We start from the raw sequence: 15,629 nt of genomic DNA, 5'->3' as shown, positions 1-15,629 counted from the left end.
GCAGGTGGTGACCAGGTGAAAGTATTTGGAGGTTAATTGCTCATTAGTTGGGGATGTGTTGTTGTTGTTGTTGTTGTTGTTGTTGTTGTGTGTGCTGAAATATCTAATGGGTGTTTGTGTGGTGGGGGTGTTGTAATTCTCTTGTGCATGTGTCTGAACAAGAGAAAAACAGTGCTGTGTCTGGACAGCACTATTAGGCCTACTTTGGAAACTCATAGGGCAGTGGTTCTCAACCTATGGGTCGGGAACCGCAGGGGGGTTCCCACATGATTTTAGGGGGTCCTCAGATGACAGTGAAGTGACAATTTAAGGACTTTTAAGACCTTAATACTTTAAAAAAGAAAGAAAGAAAAGAAAAAGACCATTACTGCATCAAAAGTAATCAACAAACTATACTATGTAGATACTGGTCAAACATATGCCAAATTGTCAAATAATAGTTGAGAGCTTGTAGATCTGCTATTTTCACAATATTTATCTGTGGAACCGAGTTAAACGAAATGTAATGCCTCAACTCCTACAATTCAAAGTGCTTATCAGGGTGGGGGGATCCCCAGTTCAAATATGATAATTTTTTGGGGGGTCACGGCCTAAAAAAGGTTGAGAAACACTGTCACAGGGCACCTGCAATGAAGACCTACCTGCTCTCTGGATATGCATGGCAACGAGGGTCTGCGGGGCATCTTACAACTGCCATAATAGCTGGTGGACGTTTCTCCCAACGAAACGCAACTGGACCTCCTCCTGGGTCTGATCACTGGGACCTTCTCCTCGGCGCTGGCAATCCGATTGGGTGCTTCCCTCGACGGGTAGTAATGGTCAAAACAGAGCCCCAGCAGAGAGCCAGAGACCCCCGCGAAGCAGGCGAAGAATGGTCTGAGCAGCGCGGGCAGCCCACTCAGACTGGTGAAAGACACCAGCCACACCACGCTGGCGAACACCAGGATCAAAACACTGTGTTTGAGTTTCAAAGTGGGGATCAGCGTGAGCAGACCCACGCATCCCAGCACGAATAACAACCTGCCCACCATTTGCATCTGATGCTGGTCCTGATCTCCCCATTGCAAGAACCGCAACACCAAAAAATCCCCGAGGTAACACGACGCCGGCAGCGACATAAGCCAGCATTTATTACTCTCCTTCTTTTTCCTCCTCAGATAAAACGTTAAAAAGAAGAACGCGCAGCCAATGCTGAACAGGGGACTAATGGACTGAGAGAAGCCCGACAGAAAAGTCTGCAAATCCCACAGCGAGTCACCACTTTGCAAGCTCCTGGAAATGAGAAAAGACACGGCTAAAAACACGAATGCCCCCGCGTAGAGGGCGGAGATCCTGAACAATTTGGAATTCAGCACGTCTTCGTTGCAGAACCTGCACACGTTGAGCAAAAAGCCCCTGTGATGGTCCTGTGTGAGAGGGGTGACGCAGCTCTTCACATAGCCGTTCCTCAGGCTCTCTGAGCCGCCGCCGCCGCCGCCGCTGCTGTTGACACTTCCATGAAGCCCATCGTGGTGCCTGGTCTTACTGTTTGACACAACCTCTCCCTCCTCGCGTACAGCCATGTTTCTAAGCCTTCCAGAATCCAGCCCAAAGTTGTTTTCTTCCTCCAGTTATTATTCACACCGTGGTTAAACGCTCGACAACTACATGTCGGCAGACGCACTCCATGGTCACTCAAACGTGCTCCAGCAGCACTTTGACTAAAGAAAGAGCAGAGATGTTGTTTTTTACGGAGAGAGGGGGCTCTGTGTCGCCGCCTAGATGTCACAATGAGACTCGTTGGGAGTTCTGCAGCATTTTTACACAGTAAAAAAAGAAGAAGAAAGACATTAAAAGAAAGAAAGAAAGTAAAATATTGAAAACATGATATCGGTTAAAATTCTAGGAGGTATTTTGAGCATAGTCTCTGTTAAGAGTTAATTATTGTGTGTGTGTGTGTGTGTGTGTGTGTGTGTGTGTGTGTGTGTGTGTGTGTGTGTGTGTGTGTGTGTGTGTGTTTGGTGGGGGGGGGGGGCACTTGCTATGTATCCCATGTTGACACTTCCAAGCCCGTCGTGGTGGCTTGTTTTACTGTGCACAACCTCTCCTCCTCGCGTCGTGCGTACTACAGCCATGTTTATAGTGGAGCTGAACCTCCTAAATCCACCTAAAGTTGTTCTTCTTCCAGTTATTATTCACACCGTGGTTAAACGCTCGACAACTACATGTCGGCAGCAGACGCACTCCATGGTCACTCAAACGTGCTCCAGCAGCACTTTGACTAAAGCAGGGGCCTTCATCGTTTTCAGGCCATGGATGGACCCCCTAGCTGAGAGAGAGATGAAGCAGGGACCCCCTCTACTGTATAAAATCTAGTTTCAGATCAAACTTTTTTTGTTTACTTGGTCTGCTCTTTTGTCCCTCTACTACATCTATGCCTCTTTGCCCAAAAATATTAGATCTACAAGCTCACATGCGAGGCGTTGTGAGCTTGTAGATCTGCAAATTTGGCTAAAGTTCTCTTCAGAATAGGGATGCTATAGGGTTCAAGTGGTTAATGTAAAAATATAAATATATCACACAAAGATGTTGGCAGACCCCCTGTAGTAACTCTGAGGACCCCCTAGGGGTCCCGGACCCCCAGTTGAAGACTCCTGACTAAAGAAAGAGCAGAGATGTTGTTTTTAGAGGAGAAGGGGCTCTGTGTCGCCGCCTAGATGTCACAATGGGACTTGTTGGGAGTTCTGCAGCATTTTTACCAGTGATGGAAGAATTCTTCCATCATGATACTTTTAAAGTATCAATACTGCAATGAGAGAGACAGAGTGTATCTACTCTGTTACAAGTAGAAGTCCCGTATTCAAAATGTACTTGAGTAAAAGTACCAAAAGTGAAAAATACTCATTGTGCAAAAGAAGGCCCCACAATGCATTGTGAGATTGTAGATCTGCTATTTGCAAATGGCCGAAATAATATTTCAGCTAGTTGAAGCTGGTTGTTGTGTTTTGTAATAATAATCAAAATCTACAAAGTAACTAAAATGTCTTACATTTTTCATTGTGGAAGGAGGTGTAGTCTGCATGGAGGAACAACGTTGATTGACAACGTGTGTGTGTGTGTGTGTGTGTGTGTGTGTGTGTGTGTGTGTGTGTGTGTGTGTGTGTGTGTGTGTGTGTGTGTTGGTTGGGGGGCACTTTCTATGTATCCCATGTCTATAGGTTTTTTATGTCCAATGTATATATATTTAAGTTCATAAAGTTAACATGAGTGTATATAAAAATGTTACTTTTCCAATTCGAAAATAGCCAAAATAGCCGATCTACAAGTTCAAACCTATTTTTGCCAATTTTGAGTGACATGGTATGATAAAGTAGGACATTCAATTACGAAATCAATCAAGTTAAAATATGGAGATATTGAGAGATTTCTCAATATCTCTGCCTGGCAGCAGAACAACTAATATAATCACAATGCTTTATAACAATAATCATAACACATGAAGCATTTTGAAATGACTTATTAGGCCAAATATTTTAATATTTCATAATTGCTGGGACACTTGCACTCACTTTGTTTTGCAAGGATCCTTATTGTAAATGCCATAGTTGTAATACATTATAATGTTACAACTTACAATGTATTATAATCACTGTTATAATGCGTTATAGTGTGATTATAAGTCACCATAAGTGATTTGTTGTGCCTAAATTGAATGCTATTTTTATTAATTTATTTAAAGCACCCAATGACCACTTATAGTCACTTATAATCACATTATAATGCATTAACAGTGATTATAATGCATTATACCATTAATATAATCTATCACAACTATGAGGATTACAATAAAATCATGACCAAAATAAGTCTGTGAGTGACTAATTATGAAGTATTTTGATACTTGAGCTTGAGTCATTATAAAAGGCTTTATATGTGTTATGATGGCAATATGGATGCTTATAACTGAAATTATACAGTGTTGACCTATAAGTAATTATAAAATGCTTTATGATGTGTTATGAGTATTGTTATAATGCATTATGAGTATTTATGAGTTCTTATAACAACACCGTTGCCCCTCAGTTTGGCATTTTGCCCCTCAAAAATATTATACCGAGGCCACAGTGGCCGCCTTGATGCCCCGCCAACGCAGCCCCAGTTGATTGTACTCTTTTCTCCTCTACCCCCTTTTTGTGAATATATTTTTTTAGACGGCAGTGTCTTTTTGATATTCTGAATTCTTGACTCCCCCTCTCCATCCTCAAAAGAGTCCAGTGACTCTGATTAGACTAGGGCTGAGCATGTGTGAAGTTTTGACACAGTAGCTTTTGTATACCAATACATTTTGTGAAATAAACAACTTTATTGTTTACATATTTCACAGAGAGTAATACTATGTGTTGAAAAAAATTATCAATGTAATCATTTCTGTGGACTTAAAATCATTGTTTTTATTTGATGCCCTTCATGCCCTGGCATTTGGCCTTTGTACCCTAAAAAAATATGTACACCACGAAAGGGCAAGTGGCCGTGCCCATAAAATTACAACATTCCAGGCCTGGTGGGCCTATAATATAATGCTTTAGGCATGCTTATAAAGCATTATAGATATGGAATGCATATCAAGTGTTACCACATTATCTAATATAGGCTTATTAAAGTGCATGGGTAGGTAGGCTTTTTCTTGTTAGGCTACTTAGATTATTTTTGTTTTTTTCCCCAGTATTGACCATTAATATTAAAATGTTATTTAGATAGCATGTTGTTTAGATATTGATTGATTGAATACTTAATTAAGAGTTTGCAAAAAAAAGCACAGATTTGACTGGTCACAGGTGTGTGCCACATGTGTGTTTATCTCGTCTTCTAGTATTGTTTATTGACAGTGGCGCAAAGTAACTAAGTACATGTTAAGTACTGTACTTAAGTAACATTTTGAGGTATTTTTTACTTTCTTCAGTATTTACAATTGTCAATACTTTTACTTCTACTCTACTACATCTCCGAGGCAAATATTATAGGCCTACTTTTACTCCACTATAATTATTTGAAAACTTTAGTTACTAGTTACTTTGTAGATTTTGATTATACATTAACCACTTAGACTTATTTATACTTCGGCTATTATAAAATAGAGAATAGATCTACAAGCTTGTAGATCTGCTATTTTCAAAATATTTGTATACATATTGAACTTGTGACATTCTGCACAATGAGTACTTTTGGTACTTTAAGTTAAGTATATTTTGATGCAAATACTTTTGAACTTATACTCAGGTACATTTTTAATTCCGATTTTTTTTTTACTTGTAACAGAGTATTTCTACATCGCAGTATTGATACTTTTACTTAAGTAAAAAATGTGAAAAATAAAATGTCTCTCCCTTTTATGATCAATGTTGCTCTGTGATCGACTCGCTTCCCACCCAATCGTCCAGAATGATGTGTAGGAAAAGTAGAAGAGCGCAGATAGATGTCAGTGGAGAGTGTACATCAACCCAGCTGACTGCTGTAATTGCAAATTATGGTAAGATATAGAATATGATTTAATGATTTATTTTTAAACCTACTGGTGAGATGCATAGAGCACAAATCGACAGTACGTGTCTGGCCAGCTAACATTAGTCACGTTTAACGTGCCAAGAGGCTAACAACAACAGATGAGTAAGCACTGCTAACAAGCTAGACCAGTGTCTGTGGGACTTAAAGCGATCAGCCTTTTTAAAGGTAGGGTTAGTGGTATTTTTTGGTTAAAAAAAAATGTTTTGTTAAAATGTCATAGCACTATATTCTGATAGTAACCACTGCTATAGAGTGTTTGTTCAGTCACATGAGTCTCCCTGTCTCTCCAGCTCTTTAATAAACAGAAAAACATTTTCAGGTAGGTGACAAAATCTCAGCCAATCAGGAGAGAGTACCCATTTATCAGCTTCTTTTCCCATTTTGTTTGCTAATTTCTTTGTGTCATCACTTCCAATTTCACTTATAAGTTTAATCTCTATCCTGATTGGATAAAATTGGTATCCCGACCTGAAAATACATTTTCTGTTTAATAAAGAGCTGGAGAGACATGGAGACTTACTGAACAAACACTCTACAGCAATGAGTACTACTACTATCAGAATATCGTGGTATTTAACACTTATTTTTAACCAAATAAAATCACTTACCCTACCTTTTTAATGAGTTATGGAAGAAGCACACTCATATTTCTTACAGTGTGCTACTGCAATGTAGAAATACTCTGTTACAAGTAAAAGTCTGGTATACAGAATATACTTGAGTAAAAGTACAGATGTATTGGCATCAACATATACTTAATGTACCCAAAGTAAAAATAAATATTATGCAGAATGTCCCGCTTCAAGTTTTCAAAATGTATAAAAAATCTTTTGAAAACAGCCTATAGGGCGTAAGTGGTTAATCTATGTTTTGTAACAGTGTTTCCCCTAGCCAGAAGCTGAAGGTGTGGGGGAGGATGCGAGAATTATTTGGAACATTTTTGGGTTCTCAAAATGCAAATTTGTGCTCAAACACGAAGACTTATATAGTACATGTGCACAGTAATCAGCAGGAAAATATCTGTTACTTTACATATGAATTGTCTCCAGATTTAGGAAAATGTACTTTTATTAGACCAAGTAGTACAGACAAACTGTCATACATAACAAAAACAGACAGTGGTGGAAGAAGTAGCTTACTACGAAGCAGTACACATTGCCTGCCTCTGACACTTTTAGAAGTAAAAGTTTTTCAAAAAATACTCCAATAAAAGTAAAACATACCTCAAAATTTGGTTACTTTCCACCACTGCAATTGATATTATTATTACAGTATTGTTGAAGCAGTGGAGTGGTCTGGAGAACAACAGTTAACTTATTATATATTATCTAATAATGTAAGGCTGTAGTGTTGCCTGAGTTTGTTAGCTAAGGCTGTGTCAAAATTCCCTATGATACAAAAATAATACGAATAGTAAGGAGTCAAGTTATAAGAGCACCATGTAATGGCACAAAAACGGTATTAACCATCTGATTTGCTCTTCCTTCAGTTTCGTAACCAATATGACAACGATGTTACAGTCTGGAGCCCCCAGGTAATGGCTGCATCCTTCACTGCCACACATATATATATATATATATATATATATATATATATATAAAATGATGACAAAGTTGTGGGCTATAATTCAGCTAAACTTAGCCATTTGTCCAAGTGGTTATAGTATTTTTATGTATTATTTTGGGTGTAACTGCATAAAAAAGTCACAGTGATCTGTTTTATATTTACTGAAGTCGTATGTTACAAACATTTTCAAGATGTTTCAAAAATAGCAGATCTACAAGCTGAGTGCCGCGCTATGAGCTTGTATATCTGCTATTTTTTAATAGCCAAAGTATACAATATGGATAAAGGGGTTATAACGATTGTGACTCATTTTGTTGGGGACCCCCTGGTATCCCCCCGAGGACCCGTGGGGGTCCCCGGACCCCACTTTGAAATGTCTCTTGTTTTTCAGGGCCGCATCCATCAGATTGAGTATGCAATGGAGGCAGTAAAGCAAGGATCTGCAACCGTGGGTCTCAAATCTCGTACCCATGCAGTCCTCGTTGCATTGAAGGTATTTGATTTTATGTTTGTCACCAAGTGGCTAGGGATGGGAATTGATACGAGTTTATTAATGCCAATGCCATTAGCGATTGTGCTTGTCGGTCCAATTCCTTTGTCAATTAATTATTGATTCCTGATACATTTTCACTGTGGAAAGAGTAGGCCTACACATGTTTTCTAGTTGGGAGTAGAAACAATAGAAAAAGGCTTGCATGTATGTCTAATAACATTTATTTGAACATGTTAGAGTAAATTACACTGCTCCTTATCTTTTCCTTTTCAGCAGAGTAGATGCATGACATCATTGTTTTTGCAATGATCATCTGTCAGAAAAACATGCCAGCATTGATAAAAGGAATTGATAAGCTCAGAGTCATACAATGTTGATTCTCTGAGTTACTAATCCAATTCTCTTAACGATTTCTGTTCTCGATTCCCATCACTACAAGTGACATTTCTTACTCAGTTATGCACGTGGGAAAACAATTGAGCAAAATGTGCTTTTAGGTTACTTGCTCTTAGTATCAGTTCTACTCTTTATCCCTACAGAGAGCACAGTCAGAGTTGGCTGCTCATCAAAAGAAAATTCTGAATGTAGATAACCATGTGGGTATCTCCATTGCTGGCTTAACTGCTGACGCAAGACTTCTTTGGTAAGATAATATATACACCAGGCATATTACTGTACTGAAGATTTCAATATTAGATTATGAGATCAAAGCTAATGTCTTATGCCCCATTTTTCTTTTAAGCAACTTCATGCGTCAAGAGTGTCTTGACTCCAGGTTTGTATTCGACCAGCCGCTTCCAGTGTCACGCTTGGTTTCACTCATTGGCAGCAGTATCCTTTCACATCTATGTTCCGTATTGTCCAGCATCTTTACTGTTTATTTTTAGGTACTTTGTGTATGTACCGTATTGGAATTGGCTCCTTGACATTTGACCCAGAGACCCAAATACCAACACAGAGATATGGAAGAAGGCCTTATGGTGTGGGGCTGCTCATTGCCGGATATGATGTACGCTGTCACATATTTCTTTCATGTGAATAAATTATATATTTAACATACCTAAAGTTTTTTTAAAATATGTATTTCCTCTTGCTTTCTCAGGATATGGGTCCACACATTTTTCAGACCTGCCCCTCTGCCAACTACTTTGATTGCAAGGCCATGTCCATAGGTGCACGCTCCCAGTCTGCACGGACCTATTTGGAGAGACACATGGAAACTTTCCTTGACAGTGAGCTATTAGTGTATTCCTTCTACTTTTCATCATCGCCGCATTGTTTGTGTGAACTTTTGAATGTCAGTGTTTCAAAATTAATGCTGTACAGTGCTCTCTACAGTGTGCATTGCGCAGTGCACTGTATAGTGCTGTGTGCAGTATATAGCTCATATCTGAAAGTCCTAGAACTCTATTATTGTCCAAGATACTGGTAAAACATGTCACAGAGCTTTACTGTTGTTTTAGTCAGCATAATTAATCATTGCAATGAACACAGGTATCGTGTAATTTTTTATGGAACAACTTCATTTAGTGACTGATTGCTTTTTCGATCCAGGGAAAAGAACATTGTGTTCCTCAGAATGATGAATTATGCTTGCCAAAGCAGCATTTTGGCTTATAACAGTTTTTGGACAACAATGTACAGCATGGCTAGATGCACCATACTATTAACCCACTGTGTCATTTTTAGATTTGAGCTAAAAAGCATTATTTTACACTTTGGGCTATTCAAAAATAGCAGATATACAAGCTCATAGCGCGGCACGAGTGCCGCGCTACGAGCTTGTAGATCTGCTATTTTTGAAAATTTGTGAAAATGTGTGCAAATCTTTGAATATATATATTTTTAAAGCAAACATTTTTAACTCAAATCTTTGCTTCTGGGGGTCCCTGGAACAAAATATTTTGATGGGGGTCCGCGGCCAAATACATATAATTTTGGGGGTCCTTGACATGAAAAAGATTGAGCACCACTGATATAGAAACATACATTTGTCAGAAAACTGTTGGGATTTAGGAGACATGTAGAATCGGCTTCAGGTCTCAATGGGTTAAATGGGGGTGCACCGTTACCGCTTTTTCATGACTGAGTAAAAGTACTTTATTTTGGAGTACTCACCAATGGTGAGTATGAGTATTAATTTTTTTTCTTCTTCAGTTCTTAAAATGCAACCATTTTTTTGCATTTTAACTTAAAGTTATACTGAGCAGAATTTCCCTGAAACAGCATAGCCACCATTGTTTGTCTGTGTCAGTGTGTGACTGCAGAGACCTCCCCAGCAGTTGCTTAATTACAATGTGACCATCCGTCTGGGTTATGGGATCTAAAAGACTGACGTTACCATCTCTCCCAGTTATATGGGATCTAAACAGACAAAAAGGCATGATAATGGCAGACAGACATGAAAAATAAATTACAGTACGACGACAGAGCAGAGTTGAGCGGGGGGGAATTCTACTGAGTGCTCGATAGTTTTCACACTCTTTTGCACTCAGCCCCCCCCCCCCCCCCAAAAAAAAAGGCTACAAGTTCTGTACCCTCTGATCTGTTCAGTCACTAAGCTCAATTGTACTCGAACACCAAATGTATCACTAGTCACTGAGGGATTGTGACAGTCAATGGATATCCACAGCCATACGGCTGATCCTTTGTCCTGGTGATTAATTATCCCTACATGTCAGATCCCTCAGAATTTCGGTAATCCAAACAGCAATCCACCGAATAATATCCAAGCAGAAACAGTATGGGCAACAGATGCACGTTGAACAAGGATTACATCCTCCTGGACCACACACGCTCCGCTCACACATGCTCTGTACTGTGATGCGAAACGGCGTGCACAGGAGGCTCATTCCAAATAAATAAGTAAATCTGGGGTTGGCTCTCACCCTTTGGTGAGAATTGAAAGCAAGGTTGGTGATAAAGTTGGTCTGTTTTTGTTGAATTTCGCGAATTTTGTTTAGAAGAAGCAGAATGCTACTCAGTATACCTCTAAAATGCTCCAAATTTTCCAATATTTTGGACAAAGAACAAAGAAAACAAAATGTAGCTATTATGTGGACAAGTAAGGGGCATTAGTTCTTAGCAATGGCATCAGTGAGCTTCACTGATGAATAAGCACCCGGGCAAATTGTAATGTCATAGTAACAACATCATAAGAGTAAAATACAGAAACAGGTAAGTATAAATTATGAAGAAAAATAAATAAATAATAAAGATACTTCTGTGGCCTACTGGCAGTGTGCATGCAAGCATTTTGACATTTATCGTTCCAGTGTTTTGCGAGATCAGCTTCAGACACAGACCCTCCCATAGCCGGCTAGCCTCTTGTAGAGTTACGCCATAAAAATAAAGATAAAATAAAATAGTTGGCTTAGACAAAAGCAATCTGTACTGGGTCTCTGAATGACAGATGATGTACTGTCAATCACCAGTGAATTTATGAACAAATATACATCTATCAAGTTTTCACAAAGTAGAACCAAATGGGCTAGAAATTATGTGCATTTTGTTTGCAAGTGTGTTTGCAATCACAAGCTCAAGTTTTGGTTGAGCTAGTTTTGTTTATAGGTCTCAATGTGGGACCCAAATTTGTGGTATGTCGATTAATGATTATTACCAATTTGTATCAAATGGACCCCTCCCGCAAACCTTGGAAGCCAAACATAGTCAATCAGAATGGAATATGACAAATACTGAATGGTTCATCACATGGCTCAAGAGATAATGTGTACAGATTTTTGTGAGTTCTAGACAAAATCTGTGTTTTAAAGTATATGCAAAATGGCAAAAAGTCAAGTTAGTTGGAAATGGGCGTGGCCTACATGGAAAGTTGCATCCTGATGCAAGGAATCAACATTTTTTAGTGGCAGCATGAGGCCGATTTGAAAGATTGGGGAGGAGGTTCTTCCTTGGCTTACTGGGAATGTGCATGCAAAGTTTCACACCAATCAGTACAGCGGTGTCCGCGATTATCTGTCCACAGACACGCAAACATATGAACAGGGGCAAAACATAATCTCCTCTCGGCCTGGCGGAGATAATAAACTGTCATTTTATATCAGAATCTGTGTCCAAACAGGATTATGACATCAGTGTGAAAAATGCAAATCTATTAGAGCTGCTGTGATTGTGGAACATTTTCAAGTTGTCACAAGTCATTATTGTGTGAGCCTGCTGGGGATCTCTCTCAAAACATTGTTTTTCCTCCAGAATAGTATCAATTTTAAATGTTGTTGTCTCTCTTTAAGGTAATCTGAATGACCTTGTGCAACATGGTCTCCGTGCTCTAAGAGAAACCCTGCCTGCTGAGCAAGATCTCACCACAAAGGTGTGTAAGAATTTGGTGATTATTGACTGGAGTAACAGGCGGAAAAGGGATGTTTCTTCAAAATGTGGGTGTTTCGCAGGACTTTTTGATGATTGGTTCGCTATCGCTTCCCAAGTTCCCATGCTCTGGAGGGGCGGCCATAGTGCTCCTCAGAGCTGGCCAAAATTGCTTGTTAGATCCGGGCTGGCGGGGCACATCCAACGGTGCCCGGCTTGAGTCTGTCCGTCACTCCCCGGCCAGCCTAGGCACGAAGGTCGAGGGACCGCCCTGTTTTCAGACTGTTACCACTATATAATGTTATGTCTTTTGTTCTTGTTATAAAGTATTGCATGTGTAGCTGACAGTTACCGTACATTTCAGTGATATTATAAATAAATACTCGATTAACTCCCGAGCCCTCCTTGATCATTTGAGTTTGAATGTGCAGATGTGTTGTTTGAAATGTGGAGTGAGTTGAGTCCATTGGTGTTATATACCTCATGGTGTTATTTGGTTCACAGAACAGAAGTGTTGAACTGTTCTCATGAACTGCTTTTCTAAACTCTTTTCTTTCAGAATGTGTCAATTGGGATTATTGGCAAAGATACAGAGTTCATAATCTATGATGATGATGATGTTGCCCCTTTCCTTGATGGTCTTGAGGAGAGGCCACAGAGGAGGGTAAATAATATAAAAGTATACAACATGAAAAAAGAAATTGGTGTTTCAATTTACTGTGTTTCCTTTGCAATACGTTCTTAAAGATGTCATGAAGCATCTGTATTTTAGAGTGTGTTGGCTACTAGGAACACATTTTCTACTTGGATATTATAAATCTGCTGGTCTTTCCTTAGTCATCAGATGATATCAGAAAAATGATATAATAGCAAAGTAAATTTCCTCCTGTTAAACAGGTGGCCCAGCCTGAAGAGGAGCCTGCAGCAGAGAAGCCTGATGAGCCAATGGAACTTTGAGTTGGAAGTTGTAAATATCACAGCCCTTATCACCAGTCAGAATAACTTTTACTCTACTTAAACTTAAATATTTATTTCAAAGCAAACAGAAGGTGATGTTTACTGGTCTATGATCTTTCCCTTCGTTTGAGTTTGGCACTGTCCAATGTTACATTTTATTTTCGATATTAAACATCCTTTTTTTCTGAATTTGTGATGTAATCTTTAACTGTGATGATTTCACACTTTGTTTTTGCCTTAGATGATACAGTAGCTGTTAAAATAAAGAGATAACTTGTAATGCATGATTGTTTAGTAGTCTTATCAAGTATTGAACAACTGGAATGCTAGTCTTGTATAAATGTAACCGCTTTCAACCTGGCATCCCTATTTTGGGCATGTCACTTAGTGACTAAAGGCAAAAATCTTCGAAAGTAGCAGATCTACAAGTTTACAATGTGTTGCAATAACTTTAGCTTGTAGATTGGCTATTTTCGCAGCGCGACAGGATCATACTATGAAATATACATCAGACTTAAGTGGTTAATGCAAAACAAACATTCCCTCTCTACCGTCTCCACCGTCCTTTCCAACATAAATCCATATGAATCCCATAAAAATGTTTAACAAATAATACCTAGAAAGACAGTGCCTGAAGGACCTGTATGGACTAGTCATGAGTAAATACTGTTAAAGAAAAGCAGACAGAAAGATTTTGAAGATGAAAGAAGCTTAGAGGGGAATATTGGACCACGCTTTTCTTACCTTTTCTATGATGATATGATATCCTAGGATGAATGGTACAGTAGAAAAAATATTAACGTGATGCAACGTGATTGCATAGTGTTCTGTCACTATGAACGTCAGATCTCACAAAAAAAAAAGCTATAAAAATATGTGATCTAGCACAATTTATTGGCGCGCGTTTTAGCTGTGGCGGACCCGGGATGGAGTTATGACATTTTTCTACTGTACCATTCATCCTAGAATATCATAGAAAAGGTAAGAAAACCGTGGTCCAAAATTCCCCTTTAAGAGGACATTGTTGGCTATGAACAATGCTCTGACAGGTTGTCCGCTGTAGGCCTCACACATAACCCCCAAGTGAGCCAAACACAAAGACCACTGGGATTGCGAGATTGCTCAGGAAGTCTGCTGACATGATGAAAAACAATCTCTTTATTGATTTCTAGGGGATTCAATTTCCATATAAAACAATCTTCCTTTATTAACTGCAGATGCTCGTGGGATGTTAGAAACTAAACAGCTTTACAATGTTTTATAATAGACTTGGTAGTTATATTTTATGAACATGCTGTATATATTTTTAGATGGATGAAAAACTTTATTTATCCAGAGGGAAATTGCAGATGTTTCCGCAGCAACACCGTATTAAAAACAACACATAGTCACGGACAAGACTAAACTAAAACAGGAAGACACTATACAAAAAGGGACATGGCAGGCTACACAAAAACACAGGACATGGTATCAGAATATGAATGCATAGATACATAGAAATACTAATACTGTGCACATGTGTACATGTGCAAAAAAAAAGTCTTCTATGCTCTCTTATATGTGGGACAATGAGTGGCCGCCAGCTGAAATAACCTCAGGTAGGGGCCCTTGGAACAGTCCAGATGGATCAGTCGGTTGCTGATATTCCTCCTCTGTGTGCAGAGAGTGGGAGCTGTTTTCCATGATGGCATGTCGCTTTGAAAGTGTCCTTTACTGCAATAATGCCTCCAGGGAGTCCAGACCGACTCCTTTAACAGCCTTTATCAGTCTATTGACCTGTTGTTGGCATCACAGGCCCTGATGCCACCACCGCATAGAAGATAACATTCCCCACTACAGATTGGTAGAACATCTGCAGCACTTTCCTGCACACACCAAAAGGAGCCAGAGCCTCCTCAGTAAATAGAGGACGGCTCTGAACCTTCTTGTACACGGCCTCAATATTTCCAACTCACCGGCTATCTGGGTGCACCGTCAGGTATTTGTAGGACCACGTCTGTCTCCACATCCTTGCTGTTAATACTGACAGGAGCCAGCGGGGCCCTGGAACAAAGTCCTCCACCAGGCTCCTTTATCCCTCATCCTGCCCCCCTCTGATAAACTCCACAACTGTTGTGTGATCTGAGAAGCCTGCAGCTGACACGACTCAGAGAGGCTCACAGGAAGAGAACCAGGAACTGTCTCCGTGCTGCTCATCACCACGTCAGACACACAGCCCTGCAAGTGCAACAGTAACTGGAAGATTGGGCACCTGAGAATTCTGGCCACCTCAATGTTAAATTGGGTCCTTTTTTTTCTTGCAAAAATGTAAAAAATGTATGCTTTGTCTGAAATAAGGTAAAGTATACATGATTTGAACATGCTTGAACATTTGACATTTGAGGCCAAATATTTCAACAGTTGCTACAAATTGCTACAAAACCTGTGGATATGCCAGTCATTATGGCATAAACAATACATTGAAGGGTACATTTAGCTCTGATAATGATGTACCTTGCATGTTCAAATCATGCATATTTTACATTATTTCAGCCGATTTTCCGAAGCATACTTTTTATTATTTTCTTTTTGAACAATTTGTAAAAAATAAATAAATAGCCAATTTCACATTGAGGTGGCCAGCAGTGGTGGAAAGTAACATAATTTACAATGTTCAATACTTTTACTTCTACTACACTACATTTCAGAGGCAAATATTATACTTTTACTCCACTACAATGATTTGAAAATGTTAGTTACTTTGTAG

General features: G+C 39.3%; 2 protein-coding genes across 3 annotated transcripts in view; one reads left to right on the top strand and one right to left on the bottom strand.

The window, feature by feature from the left end:
- pde3b (phosphodiesterase 3B) overlaps positions 1 to 1,877 on the bottom strand; it is a 79,602-nt gene extending 77,725 nt beyond the window's left edge. For both annotated transcript variants that reach the window (XM_084066709.1, XM_084066710.1), the window contains exon 1: positions 642 to 1,877. In XM_084066709.1, coding sequence (XP_083922835.1) covers positions 642 to 1,562 — 921 coding nt within the window. In that variant the 5' untranslated portion in view covers positions 1,563 to 1,877. The remainder of the gene's footprint in view (positions 1 to 641) is intronic.
- A 3,570-nt stretch (positions 1,878 to 5,447) lies between these two features.
- On the top strand, positions 5,448 to 13,072 carry LOC311047437 (proteasome subunit alpha type-1). Its single transcript, XM_084060159.1, has 10 exons — positions 5,448 to 5,506; positions 7,031 to 7,075; positions 7,499 to 7,600; positions 8,140 to 8,243; positions 8,343 to 8,431; positions 8,539 to 8,609; positions 8,703 to 8,832; positions 11,851 to 11,930; positions 12,486 to 12,590; positions 12,824 to 13,072. Exons 1-10 carry the CDS (start codon positions 5,504 to 5,506, stop codon positions 12,881 to 12,883), a joined length of 789 nt encoding a protein of 262 aa, XP_083916285.1. The 5' UTR covers positions 5,448 to 5,503; the 3' UTR covers positions 12,884 to 13,072.
- The last annotated feature ends 2,557 nt before the right edge of the window (positions 13,073 to 15,629 follow it).

The sequence above is a fragment of the Gymnoscopelus microlampas genome (assembly GCF_963454915.1).
Source record: "Gymnoscopelus microlampas genome assembly, chromosome: 1".
In the NCBI taxonomy this organism is placed as follows: domain Eukaryota; kingdom Metazoa; phylum Chordata; class Actinopteri; order Myctophiformes; family Myctophidae; genus Gymnoscopelus; species Gymnoscopelus microlampas.
Note: the sequence above shows the minus strand (reverse complement) of the source record. Positions and strands in the feature narration are given on the sequence as shown.

Excerpts from the sequence above, each read along its gene's own strand:
- LOC311047437 (XM_084060159.1), top strand. Across the intron at positions 7,076-7,498 it reads TTACAGTCTGGAGCCCCCAG|GGCCGCATCCATCAGATTGA; the intron begins GTAATGGCTGCA and ends CTTGTTTTTCAG. Across the intron at positions 12,591-12,823 it reads AGGAGAGGCCACAGAGGAGG|GTGGCCCAGCCTGAAGAGGA; the intron begins GTAAATAATATA and ends CCTGTTAAACAG.